The sequence below is a fragment of the Procambarus clarkii genome, chromosome 80 (assembly GCF_040958095.1).
Source record: "Procambarus clarkii isolate CNS0578487 chromosome 80, FALCON_Pclarkii_2.0, whole genome shotgun sequence".
Lineage (NCBI taxonomy): Eukaryota > Metazoa > Arthropoda > Malacostraca > Decapoda > Cambaridae > Procambarus > Procambarus clarkii.
This window is the reverse complement of record NC_091229.1, coordinates 22,607,731-22,625,989: the sequence shown is the minus strand read 5'-3', so window position 1 is coordinate 22,625,989 and position 18,259 is coordinate 22,607,731. Positions and strand designations below refer to the sequence as shown.

Sequence of the window (18,259 nt, the reverse complement as noted above, 5' to 3'; positions counted from 1 at the left end):
GCCAAGGTCTCTCACCTGATTGGTGTTCTCCAGCATGAATCAAGGGAGAGGGAGAGACAGACAGACAGACAGACAGACAGACAGACAGACAGACAGACAGACAGACAGACAGACAGACAGACAGACAGACAGACAGGGTACCCCTGTAGTGTGAATATTACTATACGTCTCTTGTCCACCTTCTTCTTGTGAGGTATGAACGGCTCCTCCGCATCAGCACACACATGTACCTACAAAGACGTCCATCATCTGATTCACGAAGACAGTCCCTCATCTTACTGTAGCCCCGACATCTGTAATCTCTCTTCTACGACAGATGTCCTGGTCTAACCAACTCCTTCAGTTCCACTATGTATTCCAGCGTGACAATTCAGTGGTCACCAGCTCCTAGAGGCAACACATACTCTTATATTTTGTCAATATCAGTAGAGGCAGGAGAGGAAGCAGCGGTGGGGGTGGTAGACAGAGGGGGAGGTTGTGGTAGTGGTGGTGGACAGAAGGGGGGGTGAGGGGGGGGGTCGGCACATGAACCCACCATTAACGTGTCAAGCAGCGTGTGGGACCCCCTAAGGCAGCCCCAAGCGCCGGACAGCACCTGGTGGACCAACTTGTCTTAATTGTGGGGCCAACTTGTCAGCGGGTAAAAAAAGGTCAGAGAGCCACATAATCTATCAGCCACTAACCACACGCCTCCACACGATCTATCGCCTTCGGTTTTTTGTTTTTTGTTTTTTTTTTCTTTTTTTTTGGTGGAGCTCAAAATACATTAGTGCGTGCAGCTGTCATCTATTATACGTGTAACTAAGATTTATTGAACGTGCAGATAAATATCTATTGTACGTCCAGCTGGTTACCATTGAACGTGTGATCTATTTCACGTGCAGCAACTATCTATCTATGAACAAATCCACAAGGGCCGTGACGAGGATTCGAACCTGCGTCCGGGAGCATCCCAGAGGCTGCCTTAATCGACTGAGCTACGACAATACCGTCCCTACGGCGGTGTGTTCACTCACAGGATGAGTGACGCTGGCCAATACTGTCACTACGGCGGTGTGTCCACTCACAGGATGAGTGACGCTGCCCAATACTGTCCCTACGGCAGTGTGTCCACTCACAGGATTGATTTAGACTGTATACTACGTGAACTAAACTCAAACTTTAAACAATCCACTTTAATAAAATGCAGTTGCAATCAGTTGCAGGGTCGACACCGCCGAGCAGCAGCGAAACAGCAGCAGGAGGAGGAGCAGCAGCAGCAGCAGGTGCAGCAGCAGGAACCGCCAGATGAAGGGTGGACCAATAGCGTCCGACACAGCCGAGAAGTGCAGCCCTACGCCCAGTACCTGCCGACGCAGACCAACCTGCAGACCAGCAACACCGGCAGGAGAGGCAGCGGCAGGGACAGGCCCGCCAAGGGCAGCAGCAGCGCCAACGACCTGGCGAGGGCGGCGCGGCTGAGGTCCAGGAAAAAGAACAGGAGAAAAAAGGGGAAGAAGAGACAGCCGAATCCGGCTATAACGCTCATGAACCATCACAACAACAGAGTTGGTAGACGGGTAAGCCGGCTTTCTCTGTGTCTCTGTCTCCTGAGCCATGTGTTACTGTTTTATCATGAGCCACTTGGGTCATGTGTCGCTCCTCTGTGTCTGTGTCATTCCATATGTATTTATATGGAATTTATATCATTAAATAATTCATTTATCAGAGGAAAACCCTGTGAGGAAATACTGTGCTGATGTTGACCAGACTACACACTAGAAGGTGAAGGGACGACGACGTTTCGGTCCGTCCTGGACCATTCTCAAGTCGACTCACAATCGACTTGAGAATGGTCCAGGACGGACCGAAACGTCGTCGTCCCTTCACCTTCTAGTGTGTGGTTTGGTCAACATATTTCAGCCACGTTATTGTGACTCCTCGTCTGCATACTGTGCAGCACTTAGCTTACCTGGCAAGCTACCAGGTTACAATTTACGAGCTCCGAAGCACTACGAGGTTACAGTTTACGAGCTCCGAAGCATTACGAGGTTACAGTTTACGATCTCCGCAGCACTGCGAGCTTGCGAATAATCACAACAATAACCTTGGGTTGTGAAGTTTGCGAGCTCTTAAACCGCATAATAAATGTACACAAATCCGCCATGATTAAGATGTACAGATATCGTAAGTGAAGACGTAAATACCTGATGGTTTCAGACCGTGGGGAGTGGGACTTACGATTACCCAGCGATAACTTGCGAATATAATTACTACGTCGAAACACCTGCACAAAACACCTGTATTAACACAGGCAAATATCTCCATCAAGAGGAAGATTACCTTAACATCCAGGGGCCAAATTCACGAAAGCACTTACGCAAGTACTTACGAACGTGTACATTTTCCCTCAATCTTTGACGGCTTTGTTTACATTTATTAAACAGTTTACAAGCATGAAAACTTGCCAAATCAACTGTTGTTATTGTTATAAACAGCCTCCTGGTGCTTCGGAGCTCATTAACTGTTTAATAATTGTAAACAAAGCCGCCAAAGATTGAGAAAAGATGTACATGTTCGTAAGTGCTTGCGTAAATCCTTTCATGAATCTGGCTCCAGGCTCTTAACATGTAGCCTCGCTACATGTCTTTACATATAGCAATTTCCTTCTCAATTGCTGCACACACGCACTTTTAAACCACACAAAAAAATGACAGCTGAAATTATCGCTTCATTTATAAACACTTTTCATAAATGCAATTTCAAGATAACATTATAGTGTGTTCAAGTTTCTTTAACGCAATGTTTACACAATCTGACACCTGACTCCGAACCCGTCTCTGGCAGAGGTTGGCTCAGGCTACCGCTAATTTTCAAATCACATTCCACAATTTTAACGTACCTGTGAAACCAACAACAAAAATATATATACTTTCTCAAAATAAATCGATGTTAATGTGTATTATAATTGGGGGTGTTTAAGTCAAGGCTAGGTTAGGTGTTTTGATAATGTTTCGCAGTTATTCGGATTTGCAGCACTATTTACAAAAATTGGAATATAATAGTTGTGTATCCCATCCTCATTAACAAAGGCCAAGAGTGATTCCATCCACCCGCCAAACCCACTGTTTATGAATGAAAAACGGTTTACGCACGGCTCACAACTTATTTCGTTCGAACACTAACGGAACAAGTGCTTCGCTGACGACTTTTGTTCGAATCACAACGCTGTAAATGCTTCAACCACGTACTACAAATACAAATAATCGCCAACAGAACCTAAACACCTAACCTAACCTACGTCTATATATAGAACCTTAATGAATACTGTTAATTAATATACTGTATATTTATTATATATGAGAACAAACCTATTTTTAATACACAGCACGTTAAAATTAATGACTACGTCTTGGGCTTGGGCCGCCGGATTAACGAGCTTGGCCTGAGAACGGGTTGTTAGCCGCATTGATTTAACGAGCATTTGCCCTTTGTTTACGAGGACGGGCTACTAAAGTTATTATTGAAATTATCAACGCGATTTAACGAATCCGGTTTTTATTAGTTCAAGTGCTGGCGTCTGATTCCCACGCTTAACTATTCCTTCCGAGCCGCGATACCTAGACTTGATTTAATCAATAACAAGCCTATAACAACCCACCCTTAGGCTCTATGCTTGTTAAGAGCAGCGGCCATCCCCAAAAGGCGCATTCCTAATTCGCGCTGTGTAATCACCCACTATATTTTCTCAAATCTAAATTGAAAAAAATTTAGATATTTTTTATATAATTAGACCTGAAGTAGGTTACGTTATGCGATTTAATTATGGCGTAATTTTTATTTTTATATTTACAGCACGTGTGTGAAGCATTTACCGAGGTGGGCTTCAAACGAAAGGATTAACCTCAATAAACCATTTGGGCAATGATTATTTTTCTCATCATTGAAGGGAATGTCTTAGTGAATTAAATCAGTGACCTTTGACATCCACAGATGATTAATTTTAATCCTTCTCTCTCGCCATAACTAACGATTAATATGGAATAATAACATATAATATTTTCCAAAGCCACAGAGAATCCTATGTATCCTATCCTATGAATCCTATAAGAAATACTGGACTGAGGACCCCAGATCATACAGAAGGCTTGCAAGCATACACCAAGCAAGCAAGCAAGCAAGTAATTTATCAAAACAAAGCACCAAACTGGGAAGGCCCAAGCAAGTAGCTGCCTGGTAGACAGCTAAACTGAGAGGAGACTAAAGCTTGCAAGTTCAACGCTCGCTCGAATCCCCCGATGATTGTATTATGCTCCTGATGTGCAGCCACCACAGGTGCCCCCGGAGGCTGGGGGGGTGTGGGAGAGTGGGCATTATAGCGCCCTGCTTGCAGTACGGCCCCCAGGGTGTACAGGGAGGGTGTTCCCTGCTGTGGGGTGCTGACACTAGTGTGAACAGTGCGTGCGTGCATGCATGCAGCTCTTCCCCAGAACGCGGGGAAGCACATTCGCATATACATTTACATATATATCTACATATACACTCGAGCGGGGAGATTGGATGATGCACCGTTGTAATAGGTTCGGCCCAAGAGATGAAGCTACATCTTCCAGGCATTAAACCTTGTGCACATGACCACACACTAGAAGGTGAAGGGACGACGACGTTTCGGTCCGTCCTGGACCATTCTCAAGTCGATTGTGAGACACACAATCGACTTGAGAATGGTCCAGGACGGACCGAAACGTCGTCGTCCCTTCAGCTTCTAGTGTGTGGTCTGGTCAAACTACTTCGGCCACGTTATTGTGACTCATCGCCTGCTTGTGCACATAATTGAATACACACAGGCACAAAAACACTCACAAATTCAGGACCTATCAAGCCACATACGTCAGACCAATTCAGAATATGCAATCCCCGTATGAAGCTCTCGATCCGTGATCATATTCATTTACAGTTATTTCACTATTCTTACTTTCTTAATCTATTAGACTGGACCTTAGCTTCTTGAAAATGATTCAGATCGATAAACTCTAGGAGTGGTCAGACAAATGGCTGCTGGAGATCAATCCCAGCAAGTGTAAGGTAATGAGGATTGGGAAAGGGAGAGAGGAGACCAGAAGGGAGCTACACCACGCGGGGAAGGCAGCTGCAGGACTCAGAAAGAGAGAAGGATCTGGGAGTGGATGTAACTAACACTCCCACCGGAGGCACACATAAACATGATAACATCGGCGGCATATGAGACGCTGGCAAATATAGGAACATCGTTTAGGAACCTGAATCAGGACTCCTTCAAGGCATTCTTCACAACACAGGTTAGACCAATACTGGAATATGCAGCGCCGGCATGGAATCCGCACCTTGTGAAGCATAAAACATAAATTTAAAGCATAAAAAATTTTAAAAAAGTACAAAGTTTTACGACTGGTGCCAGAGCTAAGAGGGTTAAGCTACAGACATAGGCTAATGGAACAAGGTCTCACAACCCTCGAGGATAGAAGGAACTGAGGGGATATGATCACAACTTACAAGATACTGAGGGGAATAGATAATAAGGTGGACAAGGCTAGTCTCTTCAGAGTGAGAGCAAGCAGGACAAGAGGACACTGGTGGAGGCTGGTAGCAGAAATGAGCCGAAGTGACATAAGAAAGTACTTGTACCCTGTACGGGGAGTTAACAAATGGAATGCTGTACAACAGGAAGTTGCGGAAGCCACCTCCATCCAAAACTTTAAACTGATTCGACAAAGAATTTGAAAGTCAGAATAGTTACATTGAAACGCAACAGATACGAGGCTACAAGTACAAGCTCTTTAGACAGGGCATAATGAACTAGACTTCACTCTCCCATATAGACACTGATAGGCAGGCACTGATAGGTAATTACCATCCCCCTCCCTATCCCGCTAGCCCTACCTGTCCCAATACCTCCACCAGCCGTGTCCCTCCCCCATCCCCCTGCCTTCCCGCCAATAAGCCACCAGCCCCTGCATGCCCCCATGCCCCCACTGCCCCCCCTGGCCTGCCCCCCGTCATGTTGTCCTCCAGGCCTGACCAGTCTCCCACAATGCCCATTAGCTGCATGATTCCCGGTAATCGAAGATCATTTTAGTTGAGTCTTGTTATAAACGAGGAAGATTTATGTCTTGCTCAGTGGAGAGCAGGTGCAGGAGGAAGAAGCCGAGGCAGAGAAGAAGAGAGAGAGAGAAGGACGAACACGATGAGGCGAAGAGCAGGTGCAGGAGGAAGAAGCCGAGGCAGAGAAGAAGAGAGAGAGAGAAGGACGAACACGATGAGGCGAATGAGAAGGATAACAAGAAGATAAAATAGACAATGATCAAACCAAGCTCTCGGACGCAAGTTCGAATCCTCGTCACGGCCCTTGTGGATTTGTTCAATGCTCAAACCAAGCCTGGAAGACTGTTTAGAAAAGGGGTAAAGAAGAGTACAGATGGGAGAGTCGGGGAAAGGGGCGAGGAAGGCGGGTCAGCATGGAAGGCGGTCAGCCCACCTCGTACATGTGTTTTTCCCAGTAAGGTCAGGCCAATTTACCGCCGCTGGCCTGACAGTGTGGTGGTTCACACGATACCTGCATCCTGGTTCGCCTTTTGTGGCGCCTCTCGACCACTGGTGAGAGTGGGAAGGTGGAGCAATCTGTCCTCTTACAAAGAACGTCACATTTCGGCCGCATGCGTTACCTAAGGCCAAAAATCGTCGTACTAGAAAATGGAAGCGGCTGGCGAAAGTGACGTACTGTCCCGTGTTCTGTTTTGGGTCCTCTGGTAGGTTAGAAGAGGACACTTTAGTACGACAATTTCCTGACGTTGGGAAACCTTAGGAGGACGGACTGGGTAGAGAGGGCCAAGAGTACCCGCGTCCCACTAAGAGAGATGGAAGCCAGAACTAATAGCTAGGATTATAGCTAGAATAGCTAGAATAGACAGTAAAATGTGTACTTGGATGAAAAAACGATTCTTCGCGGCAGGGGATCGTATTCCAGGGACCATAGGATTAAGGACTTGCCCGAAACGCTACGCGTACTAGTGGCTGTACAAGAATGTAACAACTCTTGTATATATCTCAAAAAAAAAAAAAAAAAAAAAAAAAAAAAAAAAAAAAAAAAAAAAAAAAAGGATACGGGAAACTTCTTATTCAAAACGGTTCGCTGACTGTTTAATCCTAAACTTAATCTAGCACAACTTGTCTACACCTAACTCAGCCTAACTTAATGGTATATATACGATTTTAATCATTAGAAAATATCACATGTTTTTAAATGAGTTCACAAGGCCGATGGAGTCAGCTTAGAGCAGCCAAAAACGGTTATTACACGGGTTTCCCGCCAAACGCACCCGAGACTGGAAGTGAAAACGGGCGCCAAGCCTTCACACACATCTCAATAGAAAGACATAAGATGAGGGATATTCTCTCCTCTCTCGCCAGTCTCTCTCTCTCTCTCTCTCTCTCTTATTTTTTGCTGTGCATCTCATCTGGTTGTAGTGGACTGTTCTTGTGTCCTGGGTTGTGGTAGATTGGTCTTGTGTCCTGGTTGTGGTAGATTGGTCTTGTGTCCTGGTTGTGGTAGATTGGTCTTGTGTCCTGGTTGTGGTAGACTGTTCTTGTCTACCCTGTATGTGGTTTGTCTGCAGCCCCAACCAATCTACCCACACAGCTGTGCTTGAGGAGGGTTCAGTTTCAACTCTTGGGTTCCAACTCGCAACCTTCAAGATAATGGGCCCCGGCTTCATCAAGTAGATTAGCAGTCTCCGTGGTGTAGTGGTAAGACACTCGCCTGGCGTTCCGCGAGCGCTATGTCATGGGTTCGTATCCTGGCCGGGGAGGATTTACTGGGCGCAATTCCTTAACTGTAGCCTCTGTTTAACGCAACAGTAAAATGTGTACTTGGATGAAAAAACGATTCCTCGCGGCAGGGGATCGTATTCCAGGGACCTGCCCGAAACGCTACGCGTACTAGTGGCTGTACAAGAATGTAACAACTCTTGTATATATCTCAAAAAAAAATTTACGTAACTACTTACGAAACATATACATCTTTCTTCAACCATTGCGGCTCTGTTGACATGTGTTAAAGTTTATGAGCTACGAAGCACTGTAAGGTTGTTTATAAAATAATAATAACCTTGGGTTGTGAAGTTACCAACCTCGTAAATTGTTTAATAAATGTAAAGAAAAGATGTACAGGTTTCTAACCGCTTTGGTTTGTGCCATATCTTCAGTTTACTGTAGTCTACTTTCTACTATTTCAATTCCTAGTTTTTTTTTATTTATTTACTCAGCTATTAGAGTTGTTACGTCTACATGTATTTCCAAACTCGTATTCTACCCAATTTAAAACAATTTTTGTCTACTATATTAATTACACAGAGTATTGTGTATGTAGTGAACATGTGTCTCTTTCTCATACCTTCCAGTGTCGAGAGGTTATACTTTGTTCTTAGCTGGTAAATGATGCCTCTCAGCTCTGGGACTGTTCTGGTGGCACATCTGTGAATTTTCTCCAGCATCTGCCCCCCCCCTACCACCACCTGCCCCCCCTACCACCATCTGCCCCCCCCCTACCAAACCACGCTCTTACCTTCACAAGGAACTTGCTCAAGTAGTCGTGCCATAAACTAGGCATTCATGTCAATTTCAACGTCCACCTTGAGACAGATGAGACCTTTGCGTGATTTACCCTTGATTGTCTTGGCCCGATAGTCCGTGGTGGGATTGTTGGCGGAGGTGGGGAAGGCAGGAGGGCAGAGGAGCACTGGGAGTCCCCTCACTCTTGTAGGACAGCCGCAGGAGGGCTGAGGTCTGACTCGGTAACAGCCTGTAGGATTGGAAGATGGTTACAAGTTGGCTCGATCTCTTACTCTCTGTCTGTCTGTCTCTGTCTTTCTATCTGTCTCTGTCTCTCTCTCTGTCTTTCTCTCTCTCTCTCTGTCTTTCTATCTGTCTCTCTCTCTCTCTCTCTCTCTCTCTCTCTGTCTTTCTGTCTGTCTCTGTCTCTGTCTTTCTGTCTGTCTCAGCCGGTAAACACACGCTGCCAGCCTTGTGTACGAGTCACCCCCTCTGGCCCAAGAGGTGTGCTATTAACATCATTCTTGGGCCAAATCACCACACTGCCCTCCTCCCCCCACCCCCCCACGACCCTACCTACCCCTACCCCCCAAGTCTTAAGTCTCGCTTACCTACAGTCTCAAGTCTGGGGTTATCAACTTAAGTCTCTCACCTCAAATGTCTTACTTAGAAATCCGGCTTCGGTTCTTGGTTTAAATGCCACAATGTTTTTTTTTTATCATACTGATGACAGGCAGAACTTTGTTTTGCCTTACTTAATTATTATATTATTATATATAAGTTTATAGTTGACATACACATTATACACAATACACGGGACAGTTTAGGGTCTAACTCAACACAATAATTACAATTAAAACTCAAGAACAAAGGCAATGAAATAATATTAATGACTACTAACACGTTGTATTGATCACGACATTAATGATACTTTGCCACTATTACCATCGAGTTTGGTCATGTCGAGGTCGACACAACAAAAAGCCAAATGTGACGGTAAATGAATGCAATATAATAATAATATTCAGTGACATCTATACCGTGCATAAAGGAGACAGTTTCAGCGTTATAATCCTTGTAAAGAACTCCACTACGGGCTCACCATAGCCCGTGCTACTTGGATCTTTTAGTTCCAGGTAGCGAATCTTTAACAACAACAACAAATCCTTGTAATGGCGCCCCCTATGTGTCCATAGGGGGCGTGTGTGTCCCACACACACATCCATAGGTGTGTGTGTGTGTGTCTCCCTCGACCAGTGGAGGGACGAACCAAGCCATCTTCCATAAGCCATCCATCTACTACCATAAGCACTAACAACGTCCCTTCAGGTAGAAGAAGTGTTTCAATCTGTCTTTGCTTCTGTGTCTCCCTCTCTCTGTGCCTCTCCGGCTTTGCATAGGTGCCCTTCCTTCACTAGATATACATACACCTCTCTCTCTCTCTGTTCCTTTCTCTAAGAGAGGGAAAGTACTTGTCTCTTTCTCTTGCCAGGTAGCAGCAGCAGCAGCAGTAGAGAGTACAACCTGTGTCTCTTCCTCAGGTAGTCAAGGCGTCGCTCTCCACACAGTGCAAGTGTCATGGTGTGTCGGGCTCCTGCAGCGTCAAGACCTGCTGGAAGGCCTTGCCCAACTTTATTGAGGTGAGAGAGAGAGAGAGAGAGAGAGAGAGAGAGAGAGAGAGAGAGAGAGAGAGAGAGAGAGAGAGAGAGAGAGAGAGAGAGAGAGAGAGAGAGAGAGAGAGAGAGAGACAGACAGACAGAGAGAGAGGCAGAGAGAGAGACACACAGAGAGACACAGACAAAGAGAGACAGAGAGAGAGAGAGACAGAGAGACAGAGAGAGAGACAGAGAGAGAGACAGAGAGAGAGACAGAGATAAAGAGAGAGACAGAGATACAGAGATACAGAGAGACTGAAAGACTGAAAGACAGAGACTATGCTGATGACTGGTGATGTTTTCAATGGCGGTAGTGAGGACGGTGGTGATAGTTTGAGAGGATAGTCGTCTAGTTTGTGGGTGTCGCCTTTTTGCTGACTTAACCACCTGATAAGCCATACGACCGCTCCATGTTGTTGCTGACTTCATGATTTGTATTGATCTTTGTCCACTTTGTATTTGCCGCCTTGTTATTTTGTATGTCGTGATCACATCTCCTCTGGGTCTTCTATCCTGCAATGATTGAACGTTCAGTTGTGTGAGTGAATGTGTAATTACCTCAGGATAAGAGCTACGCTCCTGCAATCGATTGGTGTACAAGTATGTTTTTGTGTGTAAATAGGCACACACATGCGCCTATTATTACAGCCTACTACCCCCCCCCTCCCCCCCACGACCTACACTACCGGCCAGCTTCACGAAGCAGTTACCCCAAGCACTTACGAACCTGTCCATCTTTTCTCAATCTTTTGGCGGCTTTGTTTACAATTATTAAACAGTTAATGAGCTCCGAAGCACCAGGAGGCTGTTTATAACAATAACAACAGTTGATTGGCAAGTTTTCATGCTTGTAAACTGTTTAATAAATGTAACCAAAGCCGTCAAAGATTGAGGAAAGATGTACACGTTCGTAAGTAAGTAATTATCAATAGAAGGCACCAAACCGCTACACGTTCGTAAGTACTTGCGTAACTGGTTCATGACTCCAGGGGCCAGATTCACGAAGCAGTTGCGTATGAACTTACGAACGTGTACATCTTTCCTCAATCTTTGACGGCTTTGGTTACATTTATTAAACAGTTTACAAACATGAAAACTTGCCAATCAACTGTTGTTATTGTTTTAAACAGCCTCCTGATGCTTCGAAGCTCATTAACTGTTTAATAATTGTAAACAAAGCCGCCAAAGATTGAGAAAAGATGCACAGGTTCGTAAGTACTTGCGTAAGTGCTTTCGTGAATCCAGCCCCTGCTGGTCCTGCATGACCTACCCGTAATGTGTGTGTGTCCTGTGCAGGCTGCGGAGAGACTGTACCGAGGGTACCTATCCGGCGTGGAGGTTCGTGAGGTGTCGGCGGGTCCTCGTCTGCGCCTTCTGCCGGCGAGTACCGCCGTGGCCCGCTTCTCCAGAGACGACCTCATCTACGTCACCAAGTCGCCGGATTACTGCCATCCGGAGCCTCGCGTCGGCTCCCTCGGTACTGGCGGAAGGTAGGTGCTGCCGCCCACCTTGTCCTCATTTGATACTCCGTCAAAAAATATAATCTAACCGGAAAGCGTCGCGTCTAACCTATCGTGTCCGATACATAGAAAACGAAAGATATTTTGTGAGCCCTTATGGGCTATTCATGCCCGTGCCAATCTTAATTTGCTTAATCTTTATCAATCAAATTTGTAACGCGAGTTATTAGTTGAGAGTACAGATAGATACCTACTGCTACTGTTCCTGTTACTGTTGCTACTTTTAAGGCGCGATTTACACGTCCGATGATCCAAGTGGATCAAATTGTGTTATCCACGCTATTATGGATTGCAGTTTACATTCATCGTTCCAAAGGAGGATAGATGTCCTTTCCAGGGAGGTCGGGAACATGTGTGAGCACTAGACAACCAACTTGTGATCTTGGCTGCTTCATCAGGGAGGTCGTGAACATGTGTGAGCACTAGACAACCAACTTGTGATCTTGGCTGCTTCATCAGAGAGGTCGTGAACATGTGTGAGCACTAGACAACCAACTTGTGATCTTGGCTGCTTCATCAGGGAGGTCGTGAACATGTGTGAGCACTAGACAACCAGCTTGTGATCTTGGCTGCTTCATCAGGGAGGTCGTGAACATGTGTTCAGGGAGGTCGTGAACATGTGTGAGCACTAGACAACCAGCTTGTGATCTTGGCTGCTTCATCAGGGAGGTCGTGAACATGTGTGAGCACTAGACAACCAGCTTGTGATCTTGGCTGCTTCATCAGAGAGGTCGTGAACATGTGTGAGCACTAGATAACCAGCTTGTGATCTTGGCTGCTTCATCAGGAAGTCCAAGTTCGGTCTCACACTCCCTAAGCCGCCTCTCTGCTCCCATTCTCGCAGTTTCCCCTCATAGGAGAGAATATTGTGAGGAAGCCCCAAGGGGCTGAGATATGAGGACGGAGTGAAGCACCGATGTCCATCCACTTGGCTCCATCGGGTATCGAACCCCGCGACCTGGAAGAAGCAGTGGTCACCGTAGTACCGAACAGTCCAAGTGGTTGTTGTTATAGATTCAGCTACTCGGAACAAGTTCCAAGTAGCACGGGCTATGGCGAGCCCGTAACTTCCGTGGCACAGAAGTGGGGCAAGTAGCACGGGCTATGGTGAGCCCGTAGTTGTCTTACCTGGCACAAGAGCCGTGCCGAGTCCAAGGGGCTGTGATCCTTCCCTAATGCATGCACTCAGATATCACAATAGCGTGATATATCAAATGAATCCACAGTTGACTAAGGCGCATCTGGGAACAGCCCGTGCCTAGGTTCGAACCCATATCAAGGCCCTTGTGGATTTATATATGCATGGATTCACACCACATTTCCGGTGTAATGGTTGGTTCTTCTACCTGTTGTGTAGTGCGTAATGTATTGATTATTGCCACGTGTAGCTGCGTGATAGTCTGATATTAAATTTGCAAAAAAAAAATGTTCTAAAAAGCTTTAGCGTGACGTATATGCTATTTCGCCAAAATAATTTGTATCAAGCTCAAAAAAATAATATTAAATAATCGTTCATAATTTCACCTGGATGAGCGTAAAAATTAGGATTTATTCAGTAATTATGGACAAAATCCTCCTTGGTATTTGTTAATTGGCGCTATTCCTGTAGTTATGGAAATGACTAAAAAAAAAAAAAAAAAATGACTCAAAACATTCCTGGAAGTCTTGTCGCTTCCTCCCTTCCCTTTCTCTTACCTCTTTCCTTCCCCACTCGCTATGTCTTTTTTTTTTCTTTAATTATTATTTTTCTACCACAGACGTGGCCACACATTTACAGTGCCAACCAGCATATATATATATATATACATTTTCTTGTGTCCTCCATGGACAGGGTGAGAGATTTGTTAAACATATAGTTCAGGGATTTATTAAATAATCAACCACAGAAGGTGATTGTAGTGCTTTTAAAATGCTAATCTAATCTACAGACATAAATACTGTATACAGATTTACGTCTGTTCTACGTAAACAGTGTTCGAAGAGTCTTTTTTACATGGTGTCATTAATGTGCGTTTACAAAGGAGAAATGCAATTCTGACTAACTTCCACGTATCCTGTATACACACACACACACACATATACATATGTCTGTGTGTGTAAATCACGACAATTAACACGTGATGAAAAATGTGACAATGTCAGACCACGGAGGAAGAATTGAAACAGGAATTTCCTTTAAGTACTTTCGTATATTAATACATCATCAGAAGGAATGAAATCAATCTCATTTCATTCCTTCTGAAGATGTATTAATATACGAAAGAACTGAAGGAAATTCCTGTTTCAATTCTTCCTCCGTGGTCTGACATTGTCATATGTCTGTCTGTCTGTCTCTGTCTCTGTCTCTCTCTCTCTCTTACCAAACGAACGGACCTACTCTACATTTCCTTGCACTATACACATTCACAATTATTGTCTATAAAAGAAAACATCATCATATTTCCTATCACCACATATACTCCACTCCTTCAAGAAGCGCATGCGAACAAAGGTTACAAAAAAAAATTGAAACCAGAGTTCGAATCTCTGATAATTCAAGCCAGAAACAAATCTTTGTGAAGGCAGTTACACAAAAAAAAAATAATGGCGTAACTAGCTTCGCGAGGCTGTTTACTGGCTTGACTAAATGAGCTACGAGGTGAAGGGACGACGACGACGTTTTGGTCCGTCCTGGACCATTCTCAAGTCGATTGTCGACTTGAGCATGGTCCAGGACGGACCGAAACGTCGTCGTCGTCCCTTCACCTTCTAGTGTGTGGTCTGGTCAACATACTTTAGCCACGTTATTGTAACTCATCGCCTGCACATGAGCTACGAGCTTTAGTTCCTGAGCTCCCCCTCCTCCCCCCCTTTTTGTGCCTCTGTAACCGGTTCCACCACCGCCCACGGCATGGGTATGGGGTGCATAATAAATGATGAAGGGAACTAGCAGGGGGAAGCGCCAAGCCATTACGACTATATAGCACTGGAAAGGGGTTAGGATAAGGATTTGGGATGGGACGGGGGGAAGGAATGGTGCCCAACCACTTGTGGACGGTCGGGGATTGAACCTGCATGAAGCGAGACCGTCGCTCTACCGTCCTACCCAACTGGTTGGAATACGAGCATGGAAACTTTCCAATTAGATGTAATTATAGCTGTAAACAGCCTCCTGGTGCTTCGCAGCTCGTAAACTATTTAATAAATCTAAACAAGGCCATCAAAGATTGAGAAAAGATGGTTTGTAAGTTGATGCTTGTTGAATCCTGGCCCAGGTTAGAGACCGGACCTCGGGGGACATTGATTGCGGGAACTAACAACAGGTTACTACATGCAGACTTTCCTGCCTTAGCACCTTCTTTTGGCCCTTCCTGCACCCCTGAGAGTTAGTGATTGATTGATTGATGAAGATTAAGCCACCCAAGAGGTGGCACGGGCATGAATAGCCCGTTAGTGTGTTAGTGGGGAGCTTTGTGTTTCTAGACCTGGCTAGCCACATACGCTCCGTTACATACGCTCAGACTATGTTATTTGTTGATGTAATCTGTTGCTTAATGCCCCCGGGGGCTCCTCCCCTCCCTCCCTCCCCCCTACCAGCACCACCCAGCAGGTCTGAGTTCCGCCAGAATGGAAGGAATGATAATAACAATGATTGCTCACGTCAACACCACTGTCGATTAACCCTGGCTGGTGTAGTATATAGTGGTGTAGAAGCCTGGCTGGTGTTGTAGTGTATGGTGGTGTAGAAGCCTGGCTGGTGTTGTAGTGTATGGTGGTGTAGAAGCCTGGCTGGTGTTGTAGTATATAGTGGTGTAGAAGCCTGGCTGGTGTTGTAGTATATAGTGGTGTAGAAGCCTGGCTGGTGTTGTAGTGTATGGTGGTGTAGAAGCCTGGCTGGTGTTGTAGTATATAGTGGTGTAGAAGCCTGGCTGGTGTTGTAGTGTATGGTGGTGTAGAAGCCTGGCTGGTATTGAGAGCTATAATATACTGTTTGAGAGAGAATTCTTCAACAACTATTCAGCATTTCCTGGATTATTTGAAGAACATTCCAACTATCTGCACATGTTATTAAACTAAATGTACTAAAGAGTACTGCCACATGTATATTGACATATTTCATTTCAATTTTCTTTATGCACCTCTGATTCCCTGATTGACTCGACATTCTACATTTTCTCTGACAAAGATTACTGTTCCTCCTTGTCTAATTTGTCTATCAATGTGAAACAAGTCATGCACTTTGGTTAGACACTCTGCCAATAGTTCACGGACTTCAACATTCATCTATGTTTCTGTGATAGCAATAACATCTATTTCTGTGCACATGAATGCTTATTATCACTCATGTTGCTAATCCTTGTGCTACATGTGTAGTACACCATACAACGTTTATACTTCCTATGAGCTACTCGTGCCCTTTCCACCTCACGTGGTTGTTTAATCTTCATCAGTTTATACTTGTATCCCGGCCCTGTCATAACCATCGTCTCAAGAATACTTCTTAAGAGGGTTATCACAAGAAGGTGCTAAACCAGCAAGGCCAATAACACCATTCACCTTACAAATTAACAACGAGTCAACCTTGTATGGCCAAAATATTTTCAAAGTCTTAAGTGTTTTTAATCTTCTCCCAATTATTCGCCTTTCTCAGTGTGAGTGAAAACAGAGAAATGTCAGAATATTCACGTTCTATATTTTATTATTTATGAATATTCATGTGGCAATAACACACCATTAATTAAGGCGATCATGTGACGATGCTCAACGAACGTCCTCTCTCTCTCGGCTTGTCAATCAATCTTAAAACAAAAAACAAAATAGCAATCATACAGGTGCTGTAAAGTTAATTGATCTTCATACCCAATACTTTACATCCATTCTTGAGAGATGTGGGTCACCTCGCCTAATCCGTCCCATTCTTAACAGAAACGACCAGTTAAAAATTGTCACGTTATTAGTTCAAATTAAATCTCCAAAATATTGACGTTTTCTACGTGTATCGGCTTCGATAGGTTTGTTGATTTGCATTTTATACAGAGTTACTAATCAAGGGAACAGATGGCATTGTAAGCATCTATACGTGTTAACTAACAGCATTACACACATGTAACTTCACTATATTGTATTTTATACAGAAACTATTGTGAACATGTACAGTATTTAAAATTAAAAACATACAATTGTTAAAATATCCTGTGAGAATTATTTGGGTTTCTTAATTAGTGAGTTTGATTGTGGGCGCAGGCGATGCAACGCAACGTCTGTGGGCGTGGACGGGTGTGGGGTGATGTGTTGTGGGCGTGGCTACACCTCTCATGCCCACCGCACCCACCAGCGCTGTCACTGCAAGTACCACTGGTGCTGTTACGTCACCTGCCAGACCTGTGCTGTGTGGTACGATGTCCACACCTGTAACTGACTTCGCAAAAAGGGGAGGGATGAGACTGAGTGCATGCGTGCGAGGATTGTGAGCATGTGCCGGCCGTTCCCCCTCAAAACTCCAAGCTCTTAGTCATGTATTATAATGTACAAATCTCCGATAAATAAAGCAACAATATTACTGTATCTCATTTTTGTATTTCCTTTTGAGTACAATGGAGGTTAAAAGTAGTTACTAGCTATGGTGGTTACCCGGGTTACCAGGTAACGACGGGGTACCTAGTGGCACCAGGGGGTCTCTTTCTCCACTCCTCGCCCCATTTTGCCTTCGACTCCCTCGTCTCCATCGCCATGGTCTCTTGCCCTCGTCCTCCACCCCCCCCTCCCTCCTGGTTACCCCCTCTCCCTCTTCTCTCATTAAATTTATTAAGCAGCATTAAAACAGCAACAGTATATGGGTCTTGGAAAATATATTATTATGATCACTAAAAACTCCATAGTTATCATATCATTTCACACTTGACTCCTTGAAAATCACCTGGGGGTGTCTATAATTTATAACATTTCTTAAAAGTATTTAACCTAGGCCTACTCTGACTAGCCTCTGTCCGTCCCATACCTCAGACCACTTCCTCTGCCAATTTGAGAGAGGTTTGCCTACAAGCATCTGGCTTCCAACTTTGGACAGAGAGAAAGACAAACATACATTTAATCTCGTATACCGTATATACATTTATTTATATACCGTACTTTCATTACTATTACTACTACTGTTATTAATAATACACAATCTTTTAATATTATCTATTACCCCTCAAATTACACTACTGTACCCCTGTTCAGTCCAGCTAGAGTTGTAATGATTTGTGCAAATTGTAACAAATGAAGCCTGCCTCTGTTTGTCTTACCAGCCAACCTACATTTAAACTAAATGTTCACTGTAGTATGAGTGTAGTTCTTGAATCCAACAAGAAAAGATACCTTGAGGTGCTTCCGGGGCTTAGCGTCCCCGCGGCCCGGTCATCGACCAGGCCTCCTGGTTGCTGGACTGATCAACCAGGCTGTCTACTGTCAAGATGTCTACAGTTTATGTGCAAAAAGAGTCTCCCATCCAACTGATAAGCATAAAGCATAATATATTTCAGCAGTCTCCTTGTTAAG

General features: G+C 44.6%; 1 protein-coding gene across 2 annotated transcripts in view; it reads left to right on the top strand.

Moving 5' to 3' along the window:
* Nucleotides 1–17,284, top strand: part of LOC123746322 (protein Wnt-11b) — a 54,952-nt gene extending 37,668 nt beyond the window's left edge. Inside the window, exons 4-7 of one of the 2 annotated variants that reach the window (XM_045727729.2) lie at nucleotides 1,200–1,559; nucleotides 10,107–10,205; nucleotides 11,517–11,710; nucleotides 16,964–17,284. In XM_045727729.2, coding sequence (XP_045583685.1) covers nucleotides 1,200–1,559; nucleotides 10,107–10,205; nucleotides 11,517–11,710; nucleotides 16,964–17,138 — 828 coding nt within the window. In that variant the 3' untranslated portion in view covers nucleotides 17,139–17,284. Of the gene's footprint in view, nucleotides 1–1,199; nucleotides 1,560–10,106; nucleotides 10,206–11,516; nucleotides 11,711–16,942 lie in introns of both variants that reach the window. The other variant, XM_069314947.1, reaches the window with a different exon arrangement.
* Nucleotides 17,285–18,259: the final 975 nt, after the last annotated feature.